The sequence below is a fragment of the Rhinoderma darwinii genome, chromosome 5 (genome assembly GCF_050947455.1).
Source record: "Rhinoderma darwinii isolate aRhiDar2 chromosome 5, aRhiDar2.hap1, whole genome shotgun sequence".
Classification (NCBI taxonomy): domain Eukaryota; kingdom Metazoa; phylum Chordata; class Amphibia; order Anura; family Rhinodermatidae; genus Rhinoderma; species Rhinoderma darwinii.
In genome coordinates this window covers 73237262-73252198 of record NC_134691.1, presented here as the reverse complement: position 1 = coordinate 73252198, position 14937 = coordinate 73237262, and the positions used below count along the sequence as shown (strand labels likewise).

The 14937-nt window shown below is 42.2% G+C and overlaps 1 protein-coding gene across 3 annotated transcripts in view; it reads right to left on the bottom strand.

The window, feature by feature from the left end:
- The window catches only part of C5H8orf34 (chromosome 5 C8orf34 homolog), a 392453-nt gene that overhangs the window by 29048 nt on the left and 348468 nt on the right, over window positions 1-14937 (bottom strand). For 2 of the 3 annotated variants that reach the window (XM_075828255.1, XM_075828256.1), the window contains exons 12-14: window positions 12107-12609; window positions 3294-3387; window positions 3059-3108 (exon numbers count right to left, since the gene is read on the bottom strand). In XM_075828255.1, the coding sequence (XP_075684370.1) occupies window positions 3071-3108; window positions 3294-3387; window positions 12107-12609 (635 nt within the window). In that variant the 3' untranslated portion in view covers window positions 3059-3070. The remainder of the gene's footprint in view (window positions 1-3058; window positions 3109-3293; window positions 3388-12106; window positions 12610-14937) is intronic. The other variant, XM_075828257.1, reaches the window with a different exon arrangement.

Genomic DNA, 14937 nt, shown 5'->3' with positions numbered 1-14937 from the left:
TCGGCATTCACTGTCGAGGGTGCTGAAAGAGTTACTGCCGATCAGTTAGCTCTTTCAGCACCTTGGACAGTGACGGGCGTCGACTAGCCTCATCTCTATGATGGCGGCTGCGCGAAAATCACGCAGCCGCGCATCATACACGGATGACACACGGAGCTGTCAAATGCCTTTTGCGCGCGCAAAACGCTGCGTTTTTTGCGCGCGCAAAACGCACACGCTCGTGTAAATCAGGCCTAAATTTGACAGAATCTGTGACTAAGGCTGAGAAAGATTGTGCAGTTCTCAAACTGGATAGTTGCTTTAAAGGGTTTTTCCGAGTATAGTAACTGATGGCATATCACTAGGATATGCCATCACCTACTGATCGATGGGGATTCAACTGCCGGGACCCCCACCGGTCCTTAGAATGAAGGGGCTGCAGTGCTAGTTAAATGCTGCAGCTCCTTCACAGCGTTTCCCTGCACAGCGGGAGTGATCATTAGGTGGTACAAAAATGTTATTTTTAATTTTTATTTTCAGAATTGAACATGTAATGTAGTATGAAACTGCATACAGGAATGTTGTATTCTGTAATACTTTTGTATATGCTTTATAGACTGCTTGAAATGGAAAATCAATATAATGATGTTCTTTGACTGTCATAAAATGAAAAGCTGTATGACTTTTAGAACAATAAGAGGAACGTATCATAGTTTTTTCCATTGCAAAGCATGTCTCAAAGACATTTTCGTGACTGGGCAATTCCTGTAACATAACAAAACAGATACTTTGATAAATGATATAAGATGCTGAGGTTTAACCTTCTAAGGTGGATCTTGTTAGCTTTCTATAAGCAATCCTATTACTGCACTTATTTAAAATATATACACTTTATAGGATGATGACATTTTTCCAGCTGCAGGTTTAGATTTCGCCATTATTATTGAACAGCAACATTATGAAGTCTGTATTATTTCCACTGAAATCCATGGCACACTGACTCAGAAAACAGGTGTTGGTTAATGTTTATTTTTTTCTGAGCTCATAAATTGTGAATGCCTGGCTCCCAGAATACAAGATCACAAAAACAGTGTTGTATGGTAACTCCGAATACAAGTCTATAATGTATGCCAGGTGACATATTTATCAGCAAGCAGTAACATAAGCATGGAAAAGGATGACTGGACAGACGCTTGCTGGGCATCTTTGAACTATTGCTCTGGCCACAATACACACATTCTCATTCCAGGTGGATCCTATTACTAAATAATTATATTTGATGTGTAGCAATTCCCGGTATTTGCATGCCACCTGTAACAGTATTGAATTATTTTCCCCTCTAATACCTAAGTACAAAAGATGATCTATCCAAAATATTCATCAAATGCCTATGACTCTTTACAGTGCTGTACAATGACAAGTTATTCACTTCTCAACTATACGAAGGTTAATGAAGATACTTTCAAAAACTAAGGGCTCTTGCAATCGGCAGAGCCTTGTGCAAGAAGCCTGTGTGACTCTTTTAGGCTCTGTTCACATCTGCGTTGGGGGTCCCGTTCTGATGTTCCGTCGGAGCGTTCCGTCAGAACGGGACCCTGAACAGACACAAACTGACACAGACAGAAAGCAGAGGTTTCCGTTTCCATCACCATTGATTTCAATGGTGACTGATCCGGTGCTCGTGGTTTCCGTTTGTCTCTGTTGTGCACCGGACCCGTCGTTTTGCTGGAAGCAATAGAATAGTCGACTATGCATAACAGAGACAAACGGAAACCATGGGCACCGGATCCGTCACCATTGAAATCAATGGTGATGGAAACGGAAATGTCTGTGTCCGTTTGTGTCTGTTCAGGGTCCCGTTTTGACGGAAAGCTCAGACGGAACGTAAGAACAGTACCCCAACGCAGATGTGAACAGAGCCTTAGTACAGAGCTAGTCCGCTCACTATGGCACAGGCTCAGTCGGACACTGTGTGGGTGATTTATCAACCTCTCTACGCCAGTTTCCTGGTGTGTAAAAGTCGCAAGAGGGCTTAAAAGTTTTGGCCTTTTTGCGCCACCTTCACCACTTTTGTGTGAAGGGGCGTGACCTCAGGGAAAGGGGACGTGGCCACCGTGGCCCTATAAATTTATTATAATTTACGCCAGAAAACTGGTGTAAGTTATAGTGGAAATCTACAGCAGAGTCAGGACGTGGTTTGCATTGCAGAACTAATGACGTTGAAGTGCCGCATCGCATATAAGGCCCTGATGTTGCATGGCATTAGGACGTTGTATGAGCAGCGATGGAGTGATAAAGGAGCCAGAGGGGAGAAGAGGAGCACTGGGGTGAGTATGTTTTTTTTAGGGAACCCAAAGGGGGGAATGCATGGTTTATGGCCGCGGCCATTGTGCCACAGTTGTGACGCATGGCTCGGGCCTGAAGTTGCAACACATTTATTAAGAGGCATTTGCCTCTTAATAAATGTGTCAGAGTTTACTACAACTTTTTAGTCTATTAAGACTGGAGTATGAAATGCCAGTTTTAATAAAATTTATAAATTCCCCCGTGAGGTTTGGGGTATTCTCCTCTAGAAGCATCACATTACAGCCACCAAATTCATTCAAAATATTAAACATATATATTTAAATACTGTTAAACAAAATAACATGGGGTTTTTACAATTTTGACTTTAAAAAAAAGAAAAAACAAAAGGATTGTGTACGGCTCTGTTCACACTAGAATCACGGCTTCTGTCCATAATGGAGCCAAGACAGCTATGCCAGATCAATTCAAGAACAGATCCTTGACTTATAATCGGGTCTGTCAGGTTTCTAGTATCTTTGATGGCAAAAAATGGCTGCAGACAGAGCAATTCTTGACATTAAATATGCCATAACCCCGAACTGAAAGTGAAAAACACAAGTGTGATCAGAGACTTAGATATATAAAAAATACACTAGGTGTGGTTGCGAATATTTCACTTTACAGAGTAAAAATACCTTTGTTTCCCACTACAGGGCAAGAACTTTTAAAAATATCCCCGCAGCCCTTTGTCCTATTCCCCATTGAATTAAGGTACCATTAGTCTCACACCTACCTATAGCAAGTCCTACATCCAATGTTCAGTAATTCCCGATAGTCCAACATCTGTGCAAAAAAGTCCCAATATAACTGGTTAAACTTTTTGATCTAAAAAAGTATGAGATATGCCATTGTCTTGAATATTATTGTTATATGCCCTCAATTTCTCATGAAATTCATTGATGTTTTTATCTCAAATTTGAATATAAAAATTGGTTTTCATACATGTATACACACATTGGGAGGCTTACGTTTTTCCTTTTCTGTCTCCACACCTTCACTGTCTGTGTCACTTGGAAGAGTCCACGGCTGACGAGATCCTTGGAGTTGTTCATACGATTCTTCCTATCAAAGGAAGCAGAAATGAGAAAAGTGCTAACAGATCTTTGCTACTTTTTAACACTTGGAGCAACATAAAAAAAACCATAAAAAAATTATAATTAAAAAAAAAAATTATATATATATATATATATATATATATGCTTGTCTAACTGCAAAACTCAAAAATGGGAGTGTGACCCTTCTAAATTGGCATCAACAAGTGAATTATAATTTTGTCCATAAGTCATTGGCACATGTGTATCAGGGTTGCCAGACTGGCTACTTTGGCCCCTAACTGTGTCACTTAGTAATATTACCAGTCAGTTTTGGTTTTAAACTAAACTTTTAAGTCTATTGATAGGACATAATGGAATTTCTAGGTCTTACTAGGACCCAGGAGATCTTCCTCATACAAACAAACTTCAGTGATAATATCACAGCCGTATGAAAACAGCACAGGGGAGAGAGATCTTATAGAGGTCTCTCTTTACCTGTCCTTTGATAGTGATAAAGTTATATGTCTAGTGTCAATATGTCTAACATATCCCCTTGCCAGGGGCTTAAAGAGGCTCTGTCACCAGATTATCAAATCCCTATCTCCTATTGCATGTGATCGGCGCTGCTATGTAGACAACAGTAAAGTTTTTTTGTTTTTTTTTAAAAACGATAATTTTTCGCCAAGTTATGAGCAATTTTATATTTATGCAAATGAGCCTTTCTAATGGACAACTGGGAGTGTGTTTTCTCTTATTTCCAACTGGGCGTGTATTGTGTTTGTAACATCTGGGTGTGCTTACTTGTTTTACTAGCTGGGTGTTGTGAATAGAAGTGTATGATGCTGACAAATGATGCTGACAAACACTTCTATTCACAACGCCCAGCTAGTAAAACAAGTAAACACGCCCAGATGTTACAAACACAATACACGCCCAGTTGGAAATAAGAGAAAACACACTCCCAGTTGTCCATTAGAAATGCTCATTTGCATAAATATAAAATTGCTCATAACTTGGCCAAAAATGATCGTTTTAAAAAAAAATAAAAATGTTACCGTTATCTACATTGCAGCGCCGATCACATGCAATAGGAGATAGGGATTTGATAATCTGGTGACAGAGCCTCTTTAATTAAAGTGTAGGACTCATAATATTGGCATATGAAAACCAGCACCAATGTGTGGACTTCGGTGCCGTCATGGGGACGTCTGTAATGGTGTGTAGACTTCACATTAGGGCTTACATTAGTACGGTAGGGCAAGTATATGAGGTTGTACGTATACATGTGTATATGTACTGTATGTCGGAACTTTTAATAGTTTGGTACTTCAGATTACGAGGCACTACGGCGTCCACGGGATGCTAGATTATCAGTAGCTATTTTTTTTTCTAATTTACAATAAATTTAAAAAAACTTTTAATGGAGAGTAGAGTATAAGACACATTTTCCTTTATGTAGCACATGAGACATTCCTGTGGTAATTAAACAAAGTTCCCAATTTGGAGGTGTACGAGGACATGAATCTGAGCCAGGTAACATCTCACAGTCCACAATTTGCATGTTTTAGTGCCTTGAAACATTTTGCCTGTGTGTGTTCCACCTAATCTTTAAGTAAGATCTTGGCATATGGTTTAAAAAATAATTACATTTGTTTTATCTGAGCTGAAAGGCGTGGAGGAGTCGATCTAGGAATTCCACATTTCAAACCCCACGCTAACATGATATCTGAATTTTTATGCAAATTGAATTATTAATAAAAATGTTGCAGCTTCCTATAGCTGAATGCAATCAGCTCCCAAGTCTTTTTGGATGGTCATGAAGATAAACTGTATCCGAAGTATGAAATAAGTAAGGCAGTATGACAAAACATTTAAGGTTCAGAGACTGTGGTTTATCAATGGGTTCTGGTTCAGCGACTGGTCAGTAACTAAAGGAAATCTAATTTACATGATTAATATACTTAAAGAAATTACATATATAATCCATAAATTAAACATTTCAAACAAAACTTTCTAAAACAAAAAAGATCACATGATATCTATCTACAACAGAGTCAGTTGTCAAGTGCATACAGTTCATGCTTCAGATAAGCTCCAACCATTGTAGGAAAGATTCATGAATGACATAGTTATACAGTAAGGTTGATTTTATTTTTTTATTATCATGCACTATTGGTCCAAAGGCATGCAAAAACAAAACCATATGAGTTGGCCGCCAATAGTCATCAAACTACAAAAAATAGAAACTCCTTCCTAACCCAAAAAATGGCAAAGGAATAAATCCCTGGACCCATCTAGCACAGATAGCTTTTATCAAAGGCATCTAGGCCTTGTCACGAAGGGTCTGTGGACCCACTGGGCCATACCACCTTGGCGGTAAGGCAGCTGGCCAACAGGGCGCAGGTGAAAGTCTTTAGTTCGTATAGGTACCTGTGGCAGCTAAGACAGCAGCAGGGCAGGCTCGGCTGGGACTAGGCAGCAGGCAGACACCAGGCGAGGTGAAGCAGGTCAGTTGTGCATACAGCACGACACGACTTTGGCACAGCACAGTGCTCGACCAGGAAGGTATGGAATGCTAGGAACAGGAACAGGAACTAGAACAGTACAGGTAACACACTAGGAGGCCTTCACATAGACAGACTAGGAATACACAACAAAGCTCAGGGGTGGGAGGATGGGGCTGGGACCTTTTTATAGCCCAGGGTGCTCTGAAGCAATCAGCTCAACTACCAACATGCGTGCGCTCTGGCTTCTCAAGTCTGGACTGAGCTCATGAGGGGTGGTGGTCACTGTGGAGCAGGACGGCCGTATGTGCAGACATCTCTTGAGAGAAGGGCATCAACTGGATGGAAGGAGTTCGTGGTCAGCGATCACGGACGTTACAGTATCCCCCCTCTTACGCCCCCTCCTCTTGGGACCAGAACGAGAGGGAAACCTCTTAATGAGAATAGGAGCGTTGAGATTCTGCTCTAGTTCCCAGGACCTCTCTTCTGGACCAAACCCCTTCCAATCTACTAAATAAAAGGTTCTTCCTCTTACTTTTTTAATGTCCAAGATCTCCTTAACCTCGAAGGTGTCTGAAGGACCGCTGGAGGCAATCGCAGGGCTTGGAGTCTTGGTAAAGTGGCTCAGAACCACTGGCTTCAGTAGAGAAACATGGAAGGAGTTGGGGATCTTGAGGGTAGGAGGCAGCCGAAGCTTGTATGCCACAGAGTTGATCTGCTGCAGGATCTCGAAGGGACCGAGGAACCTGGGAGAAAATTTGTACGATGGCACCCTCAGTCGAATATTCCTGGAGGACAGCCAGACCTTAGTGCCATGAAGAAACTGAGGGGGTTCTCCTTGTGTCCGCCTTCCACTTCATGCGGTCGACTGCCAGCAGGATGGAGGATCGAGTCTGCTGCCAGATTTGCAGAAAGTCCCCAAAGACCGTGTCAGCAGCTGGCACCTCGGACGTAACAAAGAGGATATGCCCTACCACGAGGAAGGGATGAACCAGGAATCAGTTCGATATGGCAGTCATACGCCCGATGTGGAGGCAATGTCTCCGCCTTCCTCTTGCTGAAGATGGCCGAAAATGCAGCATAATGACTCGGCAATCCTGCCAATGACCGAAGCAACGAAGGCTGAGCCGAACGAATCTGCACCAGGCATCGGCTTTGACACACAGGGCACCACTGGAGAACCTCTCCAGAATTCCAGTCCAGGACTGGGGCATGTAGTCAGAGCCAATGCAGGCACAGTAACACAGGGTCAACGGCTTTGGACAGGACATAGAACTACAGGAGTTCGGAGTGAAGAGCTCCCACTTGGAGCCTCAGCGGCTTGGTCACAGCTATAACTGGGTCCGGCAGAGGTAGTCCATTCACTGATGCAACCGTCAATGGCCACTCCAGGGGGGTGGTGGGTAATTGATGAAGATCCACCAGGTCTCTACAGATGAAATTAGCAGCGGATCCAGAGTCCAGATACGCATAGACCTGATGCGTTCTCTCGCCGGATACTATGGTCACTGGTATAGACAATTTAGTCAGAAGGCCTTTCTTACCCAAGGTTGCCTCTCCTAGCAACCTTAGGCTTTGGGATCTTTGGGGACACAGGCGCAGAAGATGGCCACCGAGGCCACAATATAGACAGAGTCCCGAAGTGCGTCTGCGTTGTCACTCCTGGGTGGATAGCTTACACTGGTCCATCATTACAGACTCCTTAGGAGGATTGACATCTGAGGACAGCAGGGGTTGCTGCAAAGTAGGGACCAGACTAGCAAGGCCTCCCTCCCGACGAAACTCTTGGAGGCGTTCTTGGATACGCATATCAATCCGGGTGGACAGAAGGATGAGGTCATCCAGGGTAGATGGCAGGTCTCGAGTGGCAAGTTCGTCCTTAATTTTAGGAGACAATACATGCCAGAATGCAGCCACCAGGGCCTAATTGTTCCATAACAGTTCTCCCACAAGGGTGCAGAATTGGATGGCGTACTCACTCACTTGTCTCCTTGGTGTAGTTTAATCAAGGAAGCCGTTGCAGATGAGACCCGTCCAGGCTCCTCAAACACCATGCGAAAAGTCCGGAGGAAGGCATGGAAGTCACGGGTCTCTGGTCCTTGTTTCTCCCAGATAGGGTTCGCCCATGCAAGAGCCTTGCCAGTGAGGAGATGATGAAAGTGACCCTTGCACCGTCAGATGAAAATGTCCTAGTATACAGGCTGAAATGGATCTGGCACTGGTTAAAAAATCAACGACAGGTACCTGTGTCTCCATCATAGCGGTCCAGGAGTGGCAAAGAAAAACGCGGGTCGGCACTGCCAGGAGGTGTAGTCTGAGGATCAACACTGCCAGGAGGTGTAGTAGGAGGAACGGCAGCTCGTGCCTCCTGCTGACGTATGAGAATGTTCAAAGCCTGGAGGAGTTGGTCCTGTTGAGACCGGAGTTCCAGCATATCCGCCCGCATCTCCTGTGACGTCGTCATGGTCTTGGATCGACCAGCGGGGTCCATGGCCTGAGCTTACTGTCACTGTGTACCCACTGGGCCGTACCACCTTGGCGGTAAGGCAGCTGGCCAACAGGGCGCAGGTGAAAGTCTATAGTTCGTATAGGTTAGGTACCTGTGGCAGCTCAGACAGCAACAGAGCAGGCTCGGCTGGGACTAGGCAGCAGGCAGACGTCAGGCGAGGTGAAGCAGGTCAGACATGGATACAGCACGACATGACTTTGGCACAGCACAGTTCTCGACCAGGAAGGTATGAAATGTTAGGAACAGGAACTGGAACAGGTACAGGTACAGGTAACACACTAGGAGGCCTTCACATAAACAGACTAGGAATACACAACAAAGCTCAGGCATGGGAGGATGGGGCTGGGACCTTCTTATAGCCCAGGGTGCTCTGAAACAATCAGCTTAACTACCAACATGCGCTCTGGCTTCTCAAGTCTGGACTGAGCTCGTGAGCGCACCCTGGTGGTCACTGTGGAGCAGGACGGCCGTATGTTCAGACATCTCTTGAGAGAAGGGCGTCGACTGGATGGAAGAAGTTCATGGTCAGCGACCACGGACGTTACAGGCCTCCTTTAGAATCATTTAATGAGCCACCCATCAAAACTTTGTGGCAAAGCGTTCAAAAGTCTCACTGGTCGACCACTGATTTCAATGGTAATGCTTCCATTGCAGTTGGTTTCTGTTTGTTTTCTTTCCGTATAGTTTCCATTTTTTTCACGGAAACAAGAGTGTAGTTGACTACGCTATTGTTTCTGAAAAAAAAAAAAAAAGAAACTTTACAGAATGGAAACAAACGGAAACCAATTGCAATGGAAGCATTACCTTTGAAATCAAGGGTAATGCAAACGGAAGCTAAGGTTTCCCTTTGGCTTTCTGTTCATCGGTTCATCTGACGAAAAGATTGAACGGAACTGACACTGATGTGAAAAGGCGCTTAAGCCCTTTTTTTGAGCCAAAAGTTTTTGCCGCACTTAGGCGTATCTTAAGCCATGCCCCTTTTCTGCTAAGCCATGTCCCCTTGTCGAACGAGTCGCAAACGTCTGTTCTTTTTGGCTCATTTCATTAATAAATGTGTCTAAATAGATTTGCGGCAAAAGGTAGGTGCAACCAAGGCAGGAATTCTGACACAACACCAATAGTAAATCTGCTTCTATGTGTTAATTTAATGTGGGAGTAAGAGGAGGAAATCATGGGAACTGCAATATTCTGATTTAAATTATAAGAGCAGATATTTTAAAGCCACACATAACTAAAGGTGCCCATACACATTAGACAGAACTCGTCCGAACCCACGATTTAGGCTGTATTGGCCTACGATCTAATGTGCATGGGGGGGGGGGGCACTGGACACTCCCCCAATAGCATGTACCGGCAAGGAAAGTAAGATCTGGCATTGTGGATTTTAACCTGCCTGATCCTTTGTATAGGTACTGGTCATCAGCTTATTGCCCTTTCCCCGTGGATGTTCAGCCGTCAATTATTTAATTAATATTTTTAAGATGACCTAATAAAGCTCCTTTTATACCATATATTCTACGGAGGTGTGGAGGAATTTTCTTTCTTCTAACATTTCATTTATATGGCTGCCTTTCTTGTGTGGCCTACTTGATAGGCTAAGTCTAAGTTATTAGACAATCGTTGCCTACAGGCTCCTGAGTTGTACTGTAAATGACCAGATTTTTTTTTGTGTAATTATTTTATGTAACTACCTCTTCATATGGTTTGTTGTATTTACCTGAATCAATAACCAAAAGCTACAAAAATAAACTTACATGGCAGGATATTGAAGGGTTATATGCTTTAATTGCAATTTCATTGTGTTTCCATTTGGAAACTTGGACAGCTATAGCTAATAAATATGTCATGTTGCCCAATAAGTCACCCTGTATACTGTACAAACTGCACACATCATTTCACTCCTTACAGGGCGACCAGGTGGAAAAGCTTTAGCAATGCAATCATTTTAAATAAGACAAGTGCAGCTATCCAACTGTGTTGAAATGTCAGCGCGGCCATCATTCAGTATGTACAGATAAATAAAAAAAACTCTGCAGCCTGGAGCTGTATGTGTCAGTGCAAAGTGGATCATATCAGTTTTGACATCTCATCACTATAGGGCAGTCCCAAGGTTAAAAGGCTCATAGTGCTTTAATCTCTCTAATTTCCAAGTTTATTTCTACTGTATTTGCTTTATGACAAAGTGAATATTATTTAAGGACCGAAGACCAGTCATCTTAGCATCAATACTGCTTAACGACTTATTTATGTACCATGTTTAATCTTTGGTTTGGAGACTATTCTGGCTTGCGTCACCATTATTCTTCACTACTGATCAAATTAAAAATTTTTAGGGTTTCTTTTAACAGAACCTTTTGCATTGAAGACAGTACTAAAATATGTCTGAGCTGGTTTAGTTCTCATTTATATCTGCAGATATGTTCAGGGCTGTAGTGTCAGTGTGGCATACTTACACCATTTGTAGACCTGTCCTGAAATTAATAAAATACTTACTTAGGTATTTGACATTGGAGGTCCCTCTTTCTAACTTGTCCCCGACCTTAAGAAGGAGGGATTGAATGATAAGACTTGGTGTTGGCTATTCCAATCTCAAGTAAAAACAGAATTCTAATTTTTTGTTAAATTAGTTGTCAATACCACTCACATTGATGTATGTAAATGTTCCTGAAGCCAATCAGAACTAGAGATACATACGACTTTTTCTTCTCTCTTTAATTTTTATTGCAGCCTGAGCTTTGGTTATGTTTGTGTTTGTTATCCAACTTATGATTGTACATTATTCTTCTGCGGTCTAACCAGAAATATTGATATTGTAATATTTTTGTAGATGTACGTGTACATGTCTCTTTGTTTCATTGAAAATGAAAAAAGAACTAGAGATACATACTATAAAGTTGTGATCATGGGGGCAGACATTTTTCTAGACTTCTGATGATGTGACAGATTGCATAAAACTACACATTAAATGGAATATGACTCTATTCACATGATGTTTAGTGTGTATGTTAAGCCTATGTGCCTATTTATTTTTACTTTATAGGAAGTCATAGCCTGCAGTTCTTTCCTATACAGTTGGCCACCACAAAAAACATATACCACTGTGATATACATATTTGTTTTTTTCAAGCGGTGGACTATGAATGACATTCGCCTATGTTGGGGCTTTATATTCAGTGCATATGTCAGGAGATTTTATCGGTGTATGGGCCAACCATAAAGCAGAAATGTGATGTTAACAAAGCCTAAGGCTATATTCACATGAGCGTGACAGAATTACGCGCGTAATAAACGCATGTTATATCTGTCTGTGTGCGTTGCATTACACATCAGTGTGCTTTACGAGTGGCATGTGTTTTTCACGCACTCGCAAGCACATTTTGATGCGTAAAACACGGACAGCACACGGATGACGTCCGTGTGCTGTCTGTGATTTTCACTAACCCATTGACTTCAATGGGCGCCTAGGTGCGTAAAACGCACCAATATGGGACATGCAGTGAGTTTCACGCTACTGACACTCGCGGTGTGAAAACTCACGCATGTGTGAATAGCCATGTGCTGTGCGTTGTTTCAATGAAATCATTGGGGCCGTGTTGTTGTGCGTGTGAATGAGCCCTAAGACAGACATTGGTTAAATGTACCTATCCTACGTAGGCAAATATACTGAAAAATAATCACTCTCCTGAAATAGATAGAAAATATGCAATCATGTCAAATAAATTGTACAACTTTACCTCTGCAACACTGTTTCGATGAGAGGCAATTCCCAGTGCGTCTGCAGGAACTTGAACAGGAACTCCTGAGAGAGTATTAGAAGTCCAACCAACTTGACTCTTGACAGTAACAGATCTACTCCTATGTCCGGGAGAGATTCCTTCTTTGTTTCCCTGATTACCTGGAGTGAGGGGACGGTTCAACATGCTGTTTGGAGTTCCTGGTCTGGTCAGTGGAGTCACAGGTGTTTGAAGTTTACTTGACTGTGAATTTGGAGTCTGTGGTCTACTGTTTGGTGGATTAGAACCTTGAGTTCTGCTGTTGCTTAGAGGAGGGGACTGGTTTTCTTGAAGATGAAGCTGTAAGTTTTTTGTTGTTTGGTTTGGCACTTGTGGTTTTGTGTTTTGCACATTTGAAGAATGGTAACTTCCTTGATCACTTCCAACTGTGCCAGCTCCTTGTTGGTTTGCTGGGCTCCGTGACATACTTGCTTCAGCCATTAGTGCCAAGTCTTTTTCAATATCTGCAACATCAAAAAGTATATTGACTTGTTTTATAGAAGCTGTAGAAATTATTTGAAATTACTATTTTTATTTCGGTTTCCTTTTCTGTCACTTCTAAAACTTTGTATTTCCCACAGAGTATGTCTTTGTAGTCTGTGCCACAAATTTCTGAGGTCTGGTTAAACATGACATAAAACAATGCAGCATTTGAATAAAAATCTACTATTCCAGTTTCAGAATTCAAAAATATACACCAGATAAATCTTGCCAAACCATTAGACTTAACTTACGTTATCTGAGAGTTTGTTAGACATATTGTTGTACATTGTGGCACTATTATATAACTTTTATTCCAAGTGACAACAATACTCATATTTTGTGGTATAAGGCTTCGTTCACATCTGCGTCAGGGCTCCATTCCGACGTTCCATCTCAGCTTTCCGTCGGAAACGGAGCGCTGACTGACAGAAACGGCAACCATAGGTTTCCGTTTCCATCGCAATTGATTTCAATGGTGACGGATCCGGTGCCAATAGTTTCCGTTTGTGTCAGTTGTGCAAGGGTTCCGTCGTTTTGACGGAATGAATACCGTAGTCGACTATGGTATTCATTCCATCCAAACGACGGATCCCTTGCACAACTGACACAAACGGAGACAATTGGCACCGGATCCGTCACCATTGAAATGGTGATGGAAACGGAAATCCATGGTTTCCGTTTCTGTCAGTCAGGGTTCCGGTCCGATGGAAAGCTCAAATGGAACGTCGGAATGGAGCCCTGACGCAGATGTGAATGAAGCCTAAACTGTGCACTAAAACAATCAAAATGTAAATTTTCCTTACATGATTCTTCATCTTATTGGATAAATTTTTAAGGGACCATATAAATGACAATAGTAAAACATCGGCACATGGATGGGCACACCTATCAATTATAAATTCAACATTTACTGGTTTAAACCTTAAAAGATAAAATAAAGTCTATGCAGTATTAAATGCATTTATGTTAGTACCAGGGATGGGGCTCTGGAACAGCTATGGTTTTTATGTGTGAGCAGGGATGCCTTATTGGAATTTTTAAATATTCAGAGAGGTAAATAAAGGATAAACCATAGTGAGGGTTTCCTGGTAGTTACAGGAGCAGATGTGCCTCACCATAGTCCAGAAGTCCCTGCTTATTTAAAATCTATGTTCACCCTTTTTAACATGGGTTGTGATAAGAAGGAGCATTCAAAACCAGACATGGACCCTGGGAATGGTGATCCACCTGTTTTAGTGACCCTTCACAGTTGTACTTTGATGGGATGGGTACATCATGCAGCTAGGTAACCTGTCCTTTGCTACCACACTGGAACAATCTAGTGCTGATTTCCTCTCCTTTAAAAGACAAACCCACAGTAATTCCTGGGGGACCCCTACTCCCTTCAGCCATGAGTATAACTTACTTTTCTTCGTAACTTCTCACTGCAAGGCATGGCAGGCTCTCTTGAATCTCAAACTCTCGTTTATTCCATGCCCTCCTTACAAACTGCTATTTTTAGCTTTTTGGACAGTATCCCTAATACACCTATGTTACTGCTTCAGAGGAGCACTTGGTAGCAAAGATTGTCAGATTAGCAAATCTGACATTGCAATGGCACTTAACCACCGAGGTTACCTTTAAGGCAGGGATATGGTATATCAAGGGGGGCATTAATCTGACTGTAGAGAGATGTTTGAGTGGTTGGAGTAGTTAACAACTAGCCAATGTTCAGTCTTCCTAAGTCCCCACATGGGACCAATCAAGTAACAAGTTGCACAATCTTAAAATACGAGGTCTCCCTAAAACTGTGGGTCTCCAAAATCTTTTGCCAACTCTTTCTTCCTCTATGGCTCTTCAGGATCCCCTGTATGACTGTCCTTTGCTATTTATCTGCACTGTGTGGAATCTGTGTGGTTTCACTGCTTTGAGATGACATTGGGATTTCATCAATGACTATTTGCTAAATATTGTTATATCTGCATTATCCATGTTACCTGAAAGCTATGCTCAACTTTTGTGTTGTTCTCAGTGGCTTTCCAATGTTTTTGAATTCTAAGGACCAATATTGTTACATTTGTTTCAGTTTTTATGGTAATTATAAAAAAAACTGTATTTGTACCTAGTCAAGATTACTTTGTTTTGTGTGTGTGGTAGTGTTGGTGATGGTGGTACTGGTGGGGGTGGGGGGAGGGGGTAACATTTTACACCACAGGAATGATTTGCAGCAAAATAAAAAAGATGTAAACTGGGCAAGTAACATGAAAAGTCAACTTAAATACGTTTTTTGTAAGGCCTATGAAAACATAGCACATACTAGCACAGCTCTT